Here is a 17,817-nt window from a genome sequence, read left to right as displayed (position 1 = left end):
CTACTCATTTGCATTGTGGTAAATCAGAGCCATTGCCTAATCCCTACTCAGAAAGTAGCCAATAATCAAAATACTGGTTGACTCTAAGGAAATGAACAAAGAGCTGTGGTCCCGAGGATTTGGCAGGGATTTATCAGGTGAAGAGGTGGAACAAGGGCATTCAAGCAACCACTGAGTGGCAGAGGGCGTGGGCTTGGGGGGTGTGTGTGTGTGTGTGTGTGTACGTGCACTCCATTGCCTAATCCCTACTCAGAAAGTAGCCAATAATCAAAATACTGGTTGACTCTAAGGAAATGAACAAAGAGCTGTGGTCCCGAGGATTTGGCAGGGATTTATCAGGTGAAGAGGTGGAACAAGGGCATTCAAGCAACCACTGAGTGGCAGAGGGCGTGGGCTTGGTGTGTGTGTGTGTGCGTGTGTGCTGTGCCCACGGTGGTGGTGGTGGTGTTGAGCTGTAGGTTCTGGGAAATGGATGTGTGTTTGAGGAGCAGAGGTGAACAGATGACGAGTTGTGAGATCGGGTGGTCAGAAGATTAATTTGAAAATTAAAACAGACTTTTTAACAACACCGTGCGTGTTGGGAATTCAAATCTTTGATCAGGCAAGAAAGTTAATAGTAGTTGTAAATCACTCCCTTGCTTAAGAATCTGTCATGGCTTCTTGTTGACCACAGGATTAGCAGTCTTTAATTCAAGTCTCTCCACCCTGAGGCCCCTTTGCTCATCTCTACCTTTTCCCGTTCAGTCCCAGCTAACTGCCCTCTGCCTCCACCAGATGCTTTATCCTTCTAAAACACATCCCACTCTCATCGCATGTGTGTTTCCCTGATGAAAATGCCCTACTATTCAAACGTACCCAGCCCAAGCGTCCTTCCTGCTGGATCATCCCTTGTGAGTGCACCTCACACTGATACGTACCGTTTCTGAAATCAGGCATCCCCAAAGACTGCTTGTGGAGTGTGAATCAGTGCAAACTGAAAAAAAAATGATCAAGAGCCTCATAAATGATCATATTCCACAGAGTTCTCAAAGGACTAATAAAAAAATCTGAAAAGCTATTCACCCTTGGTAGCAATCAAGAAAATGCAAATTAAATCAAATTAGATTAATATTCAGATGATACTTTCCATCTCTTAATTTGGCAATGGAAAAATGCTGATGACTGGAGTTGATGAGAGTGTTAGGAGTGTAACTTAGTAAAATCTTTGGCAGGACCCCTCTGGCAATGTGAATGAATTCTCCAGTTGATGGAGAATCCCACCTCTAGGAATTTATCATAAAGGAATGATGGATAAACAGAAGAATCTATTTATGTGCGTTCTTTGCGGCAATATTTTCATAGGGAAAATTCAGATCTACTATCTAAATGTCCAATAACAGAGGTAAAGTAAAATAGTAAAACAGATAGTAAGTTTGGCTATAGCCATATACTGGAATAGCATGCAGCCATTAAAATGATGGAAATCACTTAGTAAAGTGAAATATAACTGTTCTATTATTAAGTGAAAAAACACTGGTGGAGAAGGAATATGTATGATTTGATTTGGGGAGGCTCCCAAGACCAACCTCAGGTTCAATAATTCACTAGAAGGACTCACAGAACTCAGCAAAGCTGTTATACTCATGGCTACAGTTTAAAACAGGGGAAGGACATAGATTGAAATCAGTAATGGGAAAGGGCTCATAGCACAGTGCTCAGTGGAGACCTGCTGAAAGCTTCTAGCTGGCCCCTCCCAGTGGAGCTGGGAGGACACTGCATATTTCTCCCAGCCACAATGTGTGATATTAAATATGGAATATTGCCAATCAGGGAGGTTCACCTGAGCTTTGGTGTCTAGAGTTTTTACTGGGGCTGATCACACAGACTTGCCTGACCACCCCTATGGCTGACCTTAGTCTCTAGCTCCTTCAAAGCTCAAGCCGACACCAAGCGACCCAAAGCTCCCACCCATGAATCTCATTGTTAGAACAGACTATCTGGCCCAAGGCTCGCAGGTCAAGAAAGGCACTCATCAGTCAGGATATTCCAAGAGCTTCGAAGTTACCTCCCAAGAGCTCAACACAAAGGACCAAACCTATCTTTGGTCAAGGTTAATCCTTCCCTGCACAGGCCAGCCCCTGGCCCTTTTCCAAAAATGACCATGTTTGTCCAAGCATCTACATTTAGTAGAGTGTTTATATAACAGACACAGCAACAGCATCCATATGAATACGCCTAATATTTGGAGAAGCCACTGTGGTGTAGGAAAAGATTTAAATAAACAACTAGTCCATTCTATAAAGCCATTACACACATTTTTATAATTCTGTATTAATTTGATTCCTCAATTTCTCCCTTCACCTACAGCTAATTGTACCTTATGATAAACTGTGCAGAACTACTGAGCATAGAAATTAGCTGATGGCTCGCAAAATCCAGTTCTTCCTCAGGTCAGTAATTCTCCATCAGTATTGCATCCCAAGGAGGTTTTAACTCAGGCTCCCAATGTACTTGATTACCATTATTAGTATTATCATAAAACTTACCTACCTAAGGTAGTTGAATCTCAGCAACAACGCCAGTGTTATACCAGATCTCGCATATTATGGTCATGGCACAATTCAACTTCATGACAGAACGAATACAGGGGTGTTTGCTATGCCTTCCCAACAGAACTGGCCCTTGTGCATTGTTATGGGCTGAATTGTGTCCCCTAGAGAGATATATTGAAGTTCTAACTTCTGGTACCTGTGAACATGACCTGATTTGGAAATAGGGTCATTGTGCATGAATTAGGTAAGGTGAAGTCATACTGGGGTAGAGAGGCCCCCATCCAATATGACTGATGTCCTCATAAGAAGAGAGGAGACACGCTCAGAGAAGAGGGCCACGTGAAGACCAGTGTGAAGACAGAGGCCGAGATTAGAGAGATGCAGCTGCAAGTCAAGGACAGCCTGGGACACCAGAAGCTTGAACAGGAAGGCGGATTCTTCCCTGGAGCCTTCAGAGAGAGGGCGTGGCCCTGCCAACACTTTAACTTCAAACTTCTCGCCTCCAGAACTGTGAGAGAATACATTCCTGTTGTTTAAAGACATCCAGGTTTGTAGTAATTTGTTGCGGCAGCTGTAGGAAACTAACACACCCATTTGTCAGATATTATTAGAGGGGCATCATTATGACAGGCCAGGGTTCGGTTATTTCCGGGTTCCAGGTCAGCTGGGGACACAGCCAGGCACCCTGTCTCAGCTCGCAGGCTTGTACTGACTGGTTTCCACTGTGTGCTGGTATGTAGCAGGGCCCACCTCCCTCCTCTGGTGAGGACGTGGGTGGTGTTCAGAACAGTTCTGATCCTGCTAACTGTGCTGAAGAAGACATCTTATTCTGATCTGTTCTTGGGGAGAGGGCAGTCACAGTGCATCGACGTAAATTACCTGAGGGTTTCTGTGGGTTTGGAGGTCCACAGGAGTCCCATGGATGTGCCCTTGATTCTCAGCGTCTAGAATGGAGGGTCCTTGCCCCATGGCTACTACTTCAGCCTCTGTCGGAAGTAAAATAGTCCAGAGACCTCGCTGGGGAGGCCAAGCCAAGCCCTTTCCCAGCACTGGGATCTCACAGTATCGCACATTATTTGCTGAGTTTAGCCCACCCACTTCACCAAAGCTTCCTTATCTTTCATGCTAACCTTCATCACTTGCCTGCCTCCTGGAAGAGAATTCCCTTGACTCTGCTTATTCTAGTGAAGACATTTTTTTCCACTGACTGCTACTCCTCATTAAAAGTGAGTTCAGCTTGTCCCACAGGGCCTAGGCCAGCATCCGTCTCTCCAAAAGCCCCTTTTTTGTCTCGTGGGCTGTGTTTAATCCAGCGTGCATGTGGTCACCCTTGTGTACTCATGACCTGAGTGCAGTTAGAATAGATGTTTTGACCCGAAATGTTGGGTCCCCCATTCTAGGGTGAGATGATTGGTGGTCCCACCTAGATGCAATTTAGTCTGATGCCATAGAGTCTCCCACAGCCTTTCTCTTCTCAGGGTGGGGCCGTTCCCCAGGGGAATTCACACCCACCACGTGAGGCTTACTGCTTCAACCCCATCAGAAATCCATTGTCTTTTCCTATTCTGCTTGAGAGCTTTCTACCCAGAAAACAAGGGCGAAATGTACATATGCGTGGCACAGTGTGTCACGTCAGGTATGAAGCTGCGATGTTATAACCAGGGATCTTTCTACGCATTTAATCATCCAGATTTACAGTTACACAGCTATCACTTGGCTGAGGGTTGTACACTGCGACGTCCGACGGCCACGTGGGGAGTAGTTCTTGGAAATTCCTCTCCAAGTGATATCCTCTGTAGTAGATGCAGGGCTAGTCCTGGCCCCGGATCAGTATTCAAGGAAGAGCGAGTGCTCACGTGCGTGAGGCTGGGACACACGGTGGGGACCTCCCCTGGGCCCTGACGTTATGGTTCATGCAGATGAAGGAGGGAGGCGGAGAGAAGGCACAGGACCGCCACGGTCAGGCGAAAACTTCTCTGTGGGACTCTGATGCAACCCGGTAGAGCGCAGGGCTTGAAGACCTGAGCCCTTGGCAAATACCCTCTCCCAAGGGCATGAATCAAAATGGTTACTCTAAAGGTGGTAAAACAGGAAATAAGACTAAATTTTAAAACGTTTGAACTAATATGTGAGGGCAGTGGCCCCAAAGTGTAGCTGTGATGCTGTGATGTCCCTGTGACTCCCCGCCCCACCTTTGCAGAGCTGACGTCACAGATGACAGTTGGTTTTGTTAAGGGGACTCGTCCCATGGAGCTTCTGCTGGTGATTATGTCTGGATGCGGCCAGCGCAGCAATCCATATACTTCCAAGTAATCTTGTCAAACGATCCAATGTCTGCTATTCATTCCTTCTCCTCAATTGTCCCTGAAAACAGTTGTCTTCTTGAGAAGAATAACTATTTCCCCCCAAATCAATCACGTAATACAGTACAGGTGTCAAGGCAAGTCATTCTGATTCAGAATCAATTCAACTAGTATCTGCTTTACTCTATTTGCTGGTTTCGTGTTAAGATGACTCATATTAAGTCATTTTTCTTTCCCATGTGTCCCGGACTTGTATTTTATGACACCAGCCGGGGACACCAATTAAACTTTAGAGTTCACTTCTGCAGTGCTTAAGCCGAGATTTGTAATGACATGCCTGGCGGTACTCAATATATCTCCTGCACTTGTAATGATTTAAAGGGAACACCATGGTTACTGCTTGGAATCAAAGCGAATGGACTCTGTAAATTTAATTTAGAGGAGTTATAACATGATCACCCAGAAATATATTACAGAATCTTGTATTTTTGACAAAGCCCTGGGTGTGCTTCTAGCAAGATCTGTGATTTAACCAGGAATGTTTTCTTTACAGTGAGTACAGAATAGGGACACCTGCCCATCGGCCCAGCTTCAGAACTAGCACTTGACCAGCAGAAGTGCTGTTCTGGTTCCGCTCGACACGAGTACAGACCTTATTCTGTCCGAGAAGGAGAAGTCAGGCTGGGGGAGGAGTCATCCGCAGGTAGGTCCAGGTTGGGCGCCTTCTCGGAAAGCGCGCGCGGGGCAGCGAGGCGGCATCTTCCATTCACGTCCTCGCAAAGGGGTTGGTGTCTGTTCATTTGCAGAACCGGAGGGCAGACCCTTTATCCCTGAGTTTCCTTCAGTTCCGCAATACAAGGAAAGTAATTGCATTTAAAAGAACAGAAATGCTCTGCTGTTGCTCCCCTTTCTCATTGCCTTTGTTCATCCACTAATATTTATTGATTGATTGAATTAGCGGTTATGTTTCCTGACATGCATTCATGGGTCAGCCATTTGCAGTCGAGATTTAACTGTGCTGCCCTGCGACGGGATGCTTGCCCTCCAGGCCCCTCTCTCTCCCCACCCAGGCTCCACGGGGCTGAGAGTCAAGCCGACGATAATCCACAGAATAAGTTTTTTTATCATCATTCATCCATGCAAGGTGTCTCTTGTTTTATTTATTTTCACCCCATCCTCACTCCATTTCCTTCATTACCATTCCACAGGTAATGACTGTCATATTTTGCTTTGCATGTAACATATATTTTATAGAAGGATGTAAGTACATATGCATATCCTTAATTACTCATGGATCCTTGCAAATGTTTTGTTGCTCTGTACGTTTTTAATGTTAACAAATTCCATTGCTTTATGAATCTAATTTTGTTTCTTACCTTTTCACTCTGTACTATATTTTTAAGATATATGATTTTAAGATTGCTGTGTATGTATCTAGTTGGTGACTTCCCACGGCTATACAGCATTCTGAGTGTGTTCCACCTTGTTTTAAATAACGACTTGACAGATACTTCAGACGCTGACAACTCCTGGCTACTACAAACCCTTCAAGAGTTCACTCCTGGCTTCAAATTTTCCACCTAGTCCTGCTGTACTAGATGATAGGGAGTAAGCTCTTATTTAGCCTTTTTATATCTTTCACGACTTAAAAGCTTGCCCTTATGTTCCATTTTAGCTATTGCCTTCCTAGACCTAAGAATTTCATCTTCTAACTTTCCAACAAAATAAGTTCATTTTCATCATCTTGGCCTTTTTCATCTCTGCCACATCTTAATTTACATTTTATAACTTGGATTTCTGTATTTAGAAGAAATGACTAACTTTCTCATGCTTTGGTTCCAGGGACTTAAAAAAATGTCGGCTTCATTCCTTTGCTGAAGACTTCGCATACGTGTTTATTTACCTGTGCCAAGAGATTTTACTCACCCTGTACCCAGAGGATGAATTAAGACGAATGGAAAGATAATGTAAATGCAGGGGGAAAAACCCCCGAAAACCAACCTTGCATTCTCCTCCTGGCAAACTGCTTTGAGCTGCGGTCCTTTGCAGGCATGTTGGCGTGTTTGTGGGAGGGGAACGGTTGCTAGTAGAAAGGAATCTTCCAGGGAAGGGATTATTTAGCCCAGGTTTCTCTGAATTCATGGACTTCAGAGTGACCAGGGCAAGATGACTCATATAATACTTGCTCTCAAGAGTTAGCTTTCAAACATAGGTTCTTTGGGGAGGACATAAACTCTTTTTCAAAAAATAATAACACAATTGTTTCCTCTCTTCTGTCTTCTGGCTGGTAAGTCCATCAGGCCATGTCATCACCAACAAAGAGTAAAATTGGGTGTTTTCTTCAATGTACCTCTCCCCCCGCTGTTCTCCCTCCGACCCCTTCTCTGCTTCTCTACTCCCCGTTCATTGAAGAGATGTTGCTTCTGCAGAATAAAATCGCTGTCTCCCTGGAGCTTACTGATCTTGGTGTCCACATGGCTGACGGCAGGGAGACTGGGAAAGGGAGGAAGGATGTGGTGCAGACGGTAAACTCTGAACTGGCCAGCTCATCCTTTTAAAATTCGTTTGTCATGAACTTTTACAAGCGCTGATTTTCTTTTCTCGGGGGGAATTTCTGACATTCTCCCCACACCTGTTGGATCACACTTGCAAAGCAGAATCCCGACAAAGAACCTCAGGGCGCAACGCCTTCTAAACAGACTTCAGAGTTATTTCTATTGATTGGCTTTGGGAATGGCTGAAGCACAGAGAGGTTGGGCTTTTAACTGGAATTCACACTTAATTTGGTGTACTGAATCAATGCCTCACTGAAAGTTGATTAGCAGGAAATGGCTTCCCAATGGTAACTGAAGACTAGAAAATGGGACTAAGAACTAAGAACTGCAGCCCTTAATGCACAGGAGTGCATTTAGAAAGATCTGCATCTCGCATCTCCGGACACGTTGTAAATTCCTGTTACCTAGCTCACTGGCCTGGATCTATTTGTCCATTACCCAGCGTTACTCCCTCATCCCAAATTGGGCTCAGAATATACTCTGGACATCATGGAGCTCCAACCATAATTTACCAAGCTGTGTGTAAACTAATCCAAAACCTGAAGCCAACATCCATTAAGTCACTTAAAGAAAAATGGGGTGCAGGGAGGAGCTTGCGGCAAATGGAGGTTAACGATGGATGCATCCAGACGAGACCTGTCTTTGCGGAGCGACCAGTTCGCCACAGCTTTTGGAAAGATTATATTCCAAAGAGATGTGTACTTCAGTGCCTGAAACTTTCTTTGCTGAAGGTTGAAAATAGCTTCTAAGAGAATCAGGTGGAACAAAACACAAAGAATCGCTTTTAGGATAATTAAAACTATTTTGGACTTTTTTATTTATCAATCCAGTTTCTAATATAATTTTAGTTAAATGAAAGACATTCACAAAGAATAGTAGGCATACATACATGATTTCCTTCTTTCATTCTAGTTTACATGCTGTTGCTTTTAGAGAGCAAAATTTCGTGTTATTTCACAGGGATGGAAGCCTAATTGACTTTACAGAAAGAATATTAGCCCAGCTTTTCACAACCCTAACCTCTGCAGTTCACCATGCTCACTGAAAAAACAAACAAACAAAAAGAAACCTGACAAGACAGAAAGTAGAATCAGTGACACTGAGAACTGTTTCTTGGCCTACCAGATGGGAGGAGTCTCCACGTTTCCATGACCATCTCAGGGTCCAGCAGTTGCTGAAAAAAAATTGAGACTCGGAAAGTGGTGCAGCCCCCATAAGTAGACCTGCTCTTAAAGCACATTTTCATCTGGAAAATAAACTCGTAAGTGCCTGCTGGGTATTAATACCCGTGTGCCCAGGTATCTTTATTACCTTTTGCTAGTCTTTGCTCCATGGGAGATAACCAACTTTTCAACACGGTTTCCCTGTTTCATGGATAATGAGTTTCACGAACCATTTGTATCCAAAAAATACTGCTGTGAAATAAATTTAAAGTTTCCAACATCATCATGCAGGGTGTGTGTAGTGTAGGCACAGGGCCATCGGGCTCCGTGAAAGTCACATTTGCTTTTCAATGTTGTCTTATTTATAATCATACTGGGGCGTGTGTAAGCGACAAGTCACACCCAGGTGGGAACTTCGGGTTTTATACATGTGGTGTCTTGATTTCTCTGGCCTTTGGCTGTGTTGCATCTCCCAGTGTTGACGGATTAGCTCCCTGGCAGTCTACCTGACTTAGAATCTAGTAATTGTACAGCAATGCTTCACGTCTCTACACTCCTGGACATGGATGCGTGGTTTCTTTGGATGTGACTTACAGCCACGAGCTGGAAACTAAGTCTTCCCATAGGTCCACTGACTTTGGCCTTTATATTTGGGTTTCAAAGTATCCACAGCCAAGAATCCACGGCACCTCACCGTTGTCTCGGGAAGTAGATAAAACAGCTCTGTCTTACACGAGGCGAAAAGGAACAGACCTTCAGCGAGCTGGCCAAGGTTACAGAGCACGTCAGGGAGAGACAAAGGGTCAGCTCTAGGGACCACCTCTCACCAAAACATCATTTTAAAAACGGTACCTATTGGGTTTTAGCCCCGATCAGTTAGAAACACTATTTGTTTCTCATCTATTTCAGGATGAGGTGGGACTAGCAATTCAGACCTATTTTTGGCTGGCTCATCCGAATTCAATTTACTAATTGTTGTCTTTCTTTTTGAAAACTGCTTGGCAGGATGGTGAAAAGGAAAAAAAAAATATTAAGAGGTTCCAATCAGGTGCTAATCATTAGTTTGGAGGTGTGAGATATCAAGGGACCATGAAAACGTTTACACCAAAAGAGAAAGGACAGGGCGAAAAAGAACGTGTGGAAGAACAGAAAAGTACAGATCCTGTTATAGAAGGAACTGAGAGTTTCATCCCGACGCTACACTGACACTGCATTTTCCTAACGGTAGCTGTTAGCTCTTCCTTTGGAGCTTTCTATGGTCTGTGTCTTTGTGCCCAGCTCTCAGTGCCATCTGGTGGCTGCCCCACAGATGTTCAACGACAACGTTAAGATCCACTCTCGGGCTCACGCCAACTCTCTTTCCTGTGCCTCTGACATCCTGCTCCTTTTAGTAAAGGATGCTTATTTGTCAAACACGGGGCAACAGGAAATTTTCCAATAAACGTTCTCAAACTCTTATCCCCAGATCGTCAATAAAACCTCCCACACAACAGGTCTCTATCTCACACCTTTTTTTTTTCTTTTCTTTTTTGAGCAGAATGTTTGAAAGCCACAAGGGAAATGTTGTCTTATATACTATGAAGGGCCAGAGAAGAACTTAAGAGTATAACCTCTTACCTCCTGAGCTAGCATCCTTGAGCTCAAGGGAGTACATTGAGAGCGCAGATGGGGACTGATTTTGCATTCATTTGAAGACCCCAATCCTAGCAACTCAAAACAGAGATGCTTGCTTTATACACGGAGGATGTTTCCTGCACAAACAACCCGAAATCAACTGTCAGCTTCTTCTGCAACTTGAAAACCACCTCTTATTTAAAGAAAACTTTTTGTTTTTGTTCTGATTCTTTTATTATTTAAAGAGACTACCACTAGCCTCTTTGTGCTTGATTGGTAAGGTATCGGGTTATAAGACACCAGGCTTTTGCAGGATATGACTGACAAAGCAGGACTGGGCCCTGAGCTTGGGTCATAACGTCATGGCTGCCTGGGGAGCTGGAAAAAAGAGCTGTCTTCTTTTCTGCACATAAAACAAAATTATTTAGCATTTAAGAAGGTACTGTATGTGGCCTTCACAAATAACTTTAGGAACTTGGGTGAAGACTGCAGTCCCAAAGAGAAGATGTCCAGCACATATTTGGCCCTTTACTTCATTACTAATACCTCATCCACTTTTTCGGTGTTCTGTCCGTTGGCTGGGCTGTAACCGCCTTCAGGGCAGAGGCCGTGTCATGCGTCTGTAAATCTCAAACGATGCTGAGGTGGGAGAAACACGGGTCCCCGCGGTCACCCCGGTGCCCTACGTTTGAAAATCTGGGGAGAAGTGTTAGGTTTTATTTTTCACTTTTTGTGGCAGGAAAAAGAAAAGAAGACAGAGAAGAGAAAGGGTGAGAACATTTTAGTATAAGGGGCTATGTTTGTTTTAATTTCTTAATCATTTTGGAAAGAAAGGGAAAGTGCTCAATGTATAAAGAATAAAGCTCTCATGGCAAATGCAATAAATAATAAATTTCCACCTGGTGCTATTTGTTAAGTGCAAAAGTAATACCTATCAAACAGGTATTAAGAAATCAGAAACATTTTTAAACATAATGTTTAAAATTTGCTCTTTCATTTTGAAAATATGTAAAAGAATCCCTTCATGGTAGTCATCTTGGTCAAATAAATAGCCTTTATTTTCAATATGTCATTTGTAAATGTTATGTTGTTCTAATATTTGGTCATTAATAAATGCTTTTCATGGTAAATGCATTTTATGGAAGGATGATCAAGACCTTTTTAAATAAACGGTGGTTATGACTGTGCCCGAGGTCAGCAACTGTAAAAGGGCGCTAGGATTCTCTTTTGTTTATGACCTTGACTTGAATGTGAATTAACTGGTCCACTGTTTCCTTTTGTCAGGCACTGGTGCCATGTGCAGCTCTGGATAACATTTCCCATCACTCAAGAAACTGAGGTCCTCCAATAAGTCAGGCATCCCGAGTACCCTGAATATATAACCCCAATGAACTAGAATTTCCACTTTCTCCAGGCAGGCCAACAGAACAATAGCATCAGTACCTTTTTACCCTCATCTCACCTCCTTCCAGGGGGAGAAAGAAAAAAGGGATATTTAATTCCTCAAAAGTCTAAAAAAAATTTCTGAGGTACTTATTAAGTATAACAGCCTGAACTATAAGGTCCATAAATGGCAGTCATTCTAGAAATAATTTTTGTGTCACCTTCTTGTAAAATAAATAAATGAAATTATTTTTTGGATCCTCCGGTAGGAGCACTGTCCCACCTGCCTACACACACAGTCGATTATTTTTAAATAAATAGTTACTTGCTGGAATCAGTTGATGAAGGTTCCTGATTAAACTGCTTGACCAGACATGTCCATTCTCTGAGAGGCAATAATCAGTTACCAGGTTGTGATGAACCTGAGATTCAAATGTGTCTGCCGAAGAAGGCCCCTGAATCACGGCAGTGTGTCTGTTTAGGATGGAACAATACATGGGAGTAGATGAGTTAAAATACGGCAGGGTTTTTCCACATGATTCCAGAGTAACAGCAATGACAATACTAGCAGTCACAACTTGGCTTTATTTTGGTTCATCCACTCAGAGGACACTGTCTGCTAGGATCTTGTCCCGGGGCTTAAAGACTAGAGATTTAAAGCAAAATAAGAAGACCAACATAATTTATGCATTTACTAGGAAGTATCCATACTCTTGCTACCAACTATAAAAGAAACAGAGCAGACAAGTCTTAACATCTGGCTCTAATTCCCCACTGAGGTGCTTACGCACACATACAAGCTAACCCAATATGTTGTAGGTAAAGCAGAGGGAAAATTTTTTTGTAACAGCTGGTCACCAGGTACCGTAGCTGATAGTTACAGACACTGGATAGGGCTAAGACTGCAGACGTGGAACAGTATTATCTCGCAGAATCTGATGAAATATCAAACCAACGATCCCAACAGGAAACTGCTTCCTCGGTTCTGAAAGCTGCTCTCGGTTGTACTGATCACGTTGTCACACAAGAGGGGCCACACCCCCTCTTCCTCCAGCTGTGTCTGGTCGGAACTCTCAGAGAGCTGCACAGACTGAGGTCTCTTTGAGAACTGTCAAATCATAGGCTCTCTCTGCCCCATCTCTCCTTTTCCAATTCACAGGACACCAAAAGAAATATTACGTGAACACGAACTAGTTACTACAATAGCCCGTTAGAGGCTGGCTCTATGTAAAAGGAAGAAAATGCTGGAAGTCATGTATGCTGTGCATCAGCTTTTCTCAAGAAAAAGTATCCCCATTCTAAGGGCTCTGAAAAATGTAGGAAGCTTGCCCTGTTACCACGGGTTTTTAGAACACCTCTAAACACACACAAAATAAGACAGGTAGTACCTACAAGTTTCAACCACTGCTTAAACTCTAAAAGCATTTTTTGTATTATTTTGTTTTGATACAGAAGGGGAAACTCAGCTATAAAGAAATATCAGAAAGTATTTCTTGTGGCCGTCAGTCTCAGGAGTTTTCTGTCGCTTGCCTCCCCCAACTTGTGCTAGTATTTTTAGGATGTGCTCAGGAGTATGAAGTAGGGTGCTTCTGTCCCTTGCCCTCCTCCCCAGTCACTCCCCCTGCCCTCATCTCATCACCAAAGAGCCGCCCCTCAAATGAGCCATTCCTTTTTGCTTTCGTCAATGGTCTCTGTGAAGTTGGGGTCGTTGCTCATGATGGCGGCGTCCGCGCTCTCTGCCGACTCTGCTCCCTTGGCCTCGTTGGTGTGGTAGGTGCCCTTGTGACGGAACATGTACCGGATAAGGAAGACCAAGGTGCAGAGGATGGTGAAGATTACCACGGCAATGACCCCTGGTGGAGACAGCAGAGGGACTAGAGGTTAACCAAATCCCGTATGTCACGCCAACACTTTTCCCCTGCTTCACCATCGTTCCCTCAAGTGCTGCCCTCTCCCATACGAGACACAGAACCCCAAAACGACAACAACAATGTGGGCTAACAACGCTGCCTGCCATACCAGTAAACAAAGGATGTTGCAGCAGTCAGCCACTAGAGCTGCCCCAGGTGGGGAGCCCCGAGGGAACTCAGGGTGAGAAAGTGCAGGATACTGGCCCTAGAGAGCTGAGGTGCCTGTCGAAGGAATGATTTCAGTGAGCCCAGACTCTTGCATCTTCCCATAAATGGAAAAGCGCTAAATTCCTTAACTTGAGATGTCTGGTTTTCTTTAATGAATAGTAATCTTTTGATGTTCCAACTACCTAGTCTTTGTTGCAAAAACTCCTCTGTATCCTGGCTCCCCCCGTCTCTTTGAAGCATCCCCTCAGAGTTATCTGAGATGCTGCGTCCTGAGCTTAAGTCCTCAGTTTTGTCCACTGAATAAGACATAATTCTCAACTTCTAGGTTGCGCTTTTTTTTTTCAGTCAACAGCAACAACAAAAACTAACAGAACTGAAAGGAGATTTAGACCAAATCACAATTATATTTGGAGATTTCGACATTCTTCTCTTAGTAATGATAGAACAATTAAACAGAAAATCAGTAAGAATTTAGAAGACCTCAAAAACACTATTAACAAACTTGACCTAAGGAAGCAATACCAATCCTACACATATGTTTGGAAATCGAGGAGAAGGATATACCACTCAACTCATTTTACGAGGCCAGCATTATACTGACACTAAAACCAGACAAACACATTATAGGAAAAGAAAATGATGGAGCCATATACCTTCTTAATAAAATTTTAGCATTGAACCCAGCAATAGGTAGAAAATAATATATCATGACAAAGTGGTGTTAATTCAAGGAATGTAAGATTGATTTAATATTAAAAAATTAAGCAGTGTAATTTACCACATTAAACAAATAAAGGAGAAAAACCATATGATCATCTTAATAGATGCACAAAAGCATACGACAAACTTCAATACCCATTCATCATGAAGCCTGTCAGGAAACCATCAAGAGAAAGACACTTTTCAACCCGATAAAGGCATCTCTGAGAAATGCCTTTCAACCCAATAAAGGCATCTCTGAGACACTTTTCAACCCGATAAAGGCATCTCTGAGAAATCTACAGCTAATATTGTATTTAATAGTGAAAGATTAAACACATTCCCCCTAAGGCAAGACTGTCAGGTCTCAATACCTTTATCCATGATTGTACTGAAAGCCCTAGACAGTGCAATAAAGCAAGAAAAAGAAATAAAAAAGTGTACAGATTGGGAAGAAGTAAGAACACTATTCTCAGGTGATGGGACTGTCTATGAAGAAAATTCTAAGGAATATACAGTAAAAGGTTGTTAGAACTAACAATAAATTTAGCAAAGTGAAATTTGTATTTTTACATATTAGCAAGAAACACTTGGAAATGAAAGTAATAAAGTAATGCCATTTATAACAGAACAAATTGAACACAGATGTTCTAGACTGTACACTGAAAATCATAAAACCTTGCTGAGAGAAACTAAAGGAAACCTGAATAAATGGATGAATATACCATACTTCACGGTCAATATTGTTAAGATGTTCATTTATAGATCTAATGCAATCCTAACGAAAATCAGAGTGAACTTTTTTTTGGTAGAAATGTATAAGCTGATTCTGAATTTTATATGGCAGTGCAAAGGACTCAGAAGAGTAAAAATGATTTTGAAAAAAAAAAAAGAAATGATTGTAGCAGTTACACTGCTTATTTCAAGACTTACTATAAAGATACAACAATAAAATAAGCATGGTATTGGCCAAAGAAAGACATACAGATCAACAAAACGGAATAGAAAACCCAGAAAAAAGACATACACATATGCAGCCAACTGATTTTTGACAAAAGTGCCATGCAAATTAAATTGGAAAAAAATAGAGACTTTTCAAGAAGCGATCTTGGAATAACTAGATATTCATTTGGCAAGTAATAACTTTGACTTTTAACTCATACTATATATAGGTGTGAACTCAAAGTGATTATAGACTGAAAAATAAAAATGAAAACTAAAAAACTTCTAGGAGAAAACATAGGAGAAGATCTTCACAACCTTGGGGTAGGCAGATTTTTTAGAAAGAATTAAAAAAATCACAAACTATAAAAAGGTTAGAAAAATTGGACTTTATCAAAATTAAAATCTCCTGCTTTTCAAAAAAATACCACTAAGAAAATGAAAAGGCAAGTCACAGACTAGGAGAAAATATTCACAATACATATGTCTGAGAAAGGACTTGTATCCAGAATTTAAGAAGAACTCTTACAACTCAATAGCAGGAAGTCAAAAAAGTCTAATTAAAAGATGGGATAAAAAGAAACGAAATTGAGCTATTTGTAATGAGGTGGATAGACCTAGAGTCTGTCATACAGAGTGAAGTAAGTCAGAAAGAGAAAGATAAATACCGTATGCTAACACATATATATGGAATTTAAGAAAAAAAATATATCATGAAGACCCTAGAGGTAAGACAGGAATAAAGACACAGACCTACTAGAGAATGGACTTGAGGATAGGGGGAGGGGGAAGGGTAAGCGGGGACAAAGCGAGAGAGAGGCATGGACATATATACACTACCAAACATAAGGTAGATAGCTAGTGGGAAGCAGCCGCATAGCACAGGGAGATCAGCTCGGTGCTTTGTGACCACCTAGAGGGGTGGGATAGGGAGGGTGGGAGGGAGGGAGACGCAAGAGGGAAGAGATATGGGAACATATGTATATGTATAACTGATTCACTTTGTTCTAAAGCAGAAACTAACACACCATTGTAAAGCAATTATACTCCAATAAAGATGTAAAAAAAACAAAAAGAAAAAAAAAGATGGGAAAGATTTAAACAGACACTTTACAAAAGATTTGCAAGTGGCAATAAGCACATGAGAGGATGCTTGACATTACTAGTCATCAGATAACTACACATTAAAACCACAGTGAGTTACCATTACTCATCTACTAGATGGGTACAATGAAAAAGAATGACAATACCGAGTGTTGGTAAGATTATGAAGCAAAATGATCTCTCAAATATTGCTTATGGGAGTGTAAAATGGTTCAACCATTTTGGAAAACTATATGGGAATTTCTTATAAAGTTAAATATCTTCTTTCTATAATCCAGCAATTGCACTCCTAGGGATTACCAAAGAGAAACAAAAACTTTTGTTCACACAAGACTTGGACAAGAATATTCATAGCAGCTTTATCTTCAAAATACCCAAATCTGGAAACAAACCAAACACCTGTCAACAGGTGAGTAGATAAAACAAATTATAATACCTTCATACAATGGAATACAACTTGGCAATAAAAATTAACAGACCACTGGTACATACAGCAATGTGGATAGATCTCAAAAACGTTATGTCAGGACTTCTCTGGTGGTGCAGTGGTTAAGAATCCGCCTGCCAGTGCAGGGGACACGGGTTTGAGCCCTGGCCTGGGAAGATCCCACATGCTGCGGAGCAACTAGCCCGTGCGCCACAACTACTAAGCCTGCGCTCTACAGCCTGCAAGCCACAACTACTGAAGCCCGCGCGCCTAGAGCCTGAGCTCCACAAGAGAAGCCACCGCAATGAGAAGCCCGCGCACCGCAACGAAGAGTGGTCCCCGCTCGCCACAGCTAGAGAAAGCCCACACGCAGCAATGAAGACCCAATGCAGCCAAAAATAAATAAAGTAATTAAAAAAACAAAAACGTTATGTTGAGTGACAGAAGGTACAACAGATTACATACTATGTGATTCCATTCATATGAAACCCTAAAAGAGGCAAAAGTAATCTATGTGACAAAAGCAAGTGGGGAAGAGGGAAGGATGAATTACAAAGGGGGCACAAGAGAATTTCAGTGGATGGAAATGTTCTGTGTCTTGACTGTAGCTGTGGTTATAGGCGTATGTGTCTGTCAAAAGTCACTGACCTGCTACACTTAAATAAGTGCACATTATACTTCAGTAAAGTTGGTCTTAAAAAAGCAAAAACAATGAGGATAAGGATTATACCAGAACTTTGAACAATGTGCTTTGAGCACCATTTTGAATGTATTCTAATTTCACAGTCACATATATACATATAGGTGTTTACTTTCTTCCTGTGGAAAATAAACCTACTGAATGAGCTGAGTTGATTGGCTGAGTTTAAAACCTTTGATAAGCTTACAATATTAGCCATACTTAGAGAGGCAGGAAACATTTTTAGGAAATAAGGCAGAAGAAGCAGGGAGAAAAGAAGGCAACAGGCAACAGGGTTACTGATACTGATCCAAACACGAGGAACTATACTAGGAGAGT

General features: G+C 42.1%; 1 protein-coding gene across 1 annotated transcript in view; it reads right to left on the bottom strand.

Annotated features, from left to right (window-relative positions):
- Nucleotides 1-8,179: 8,179 nt before the first annotated feature.
- The window catches only part of CNTNAP2 (contactin associated protein 2), a 2,003,631-nt gene continuing 1,993,993 nt past the window's right edge, over nucleotides 8,180-17,817 (bottom strand). Inside the window, exon 25 of the mRNA XM_024742848.1 lies at nucleotides 8,180-13,402. Within this exon, the coding sequence (XP_024598616.1) occupies nucleotides 13,203-13,402 (200 nt within the window). The 3' untranslated portion in view covers nucleotides 8,180-13,202. The remainder of the gene's footprint in view (nucleotides 13,403-17,817) is intronic.

This window comes from Neophocaena asiaeorientalis, unplaced genomic scaffold (assembly GCF_003031525.2).
Source record: "Neophocaena asiaeorientalis asiaeorientalis breed wild unplaced genomic scaffold, Neophocaena_asiaeorientalis_V1.1 scaffold798, whole genome shotgun sequence".
Taxonomy (NCBI): domain Eukaryota; kingdom Metazoa; phylum Chordata; class Mammalia; order Artiodactyla; family Phocoenidae; genus Neophocaena; species Neophocaena asiaeorientalis.
Note: the sequence above shows the minus strand (reverse complement) of the source record. Positions and strands in the feature narration are given on the sequence as shown.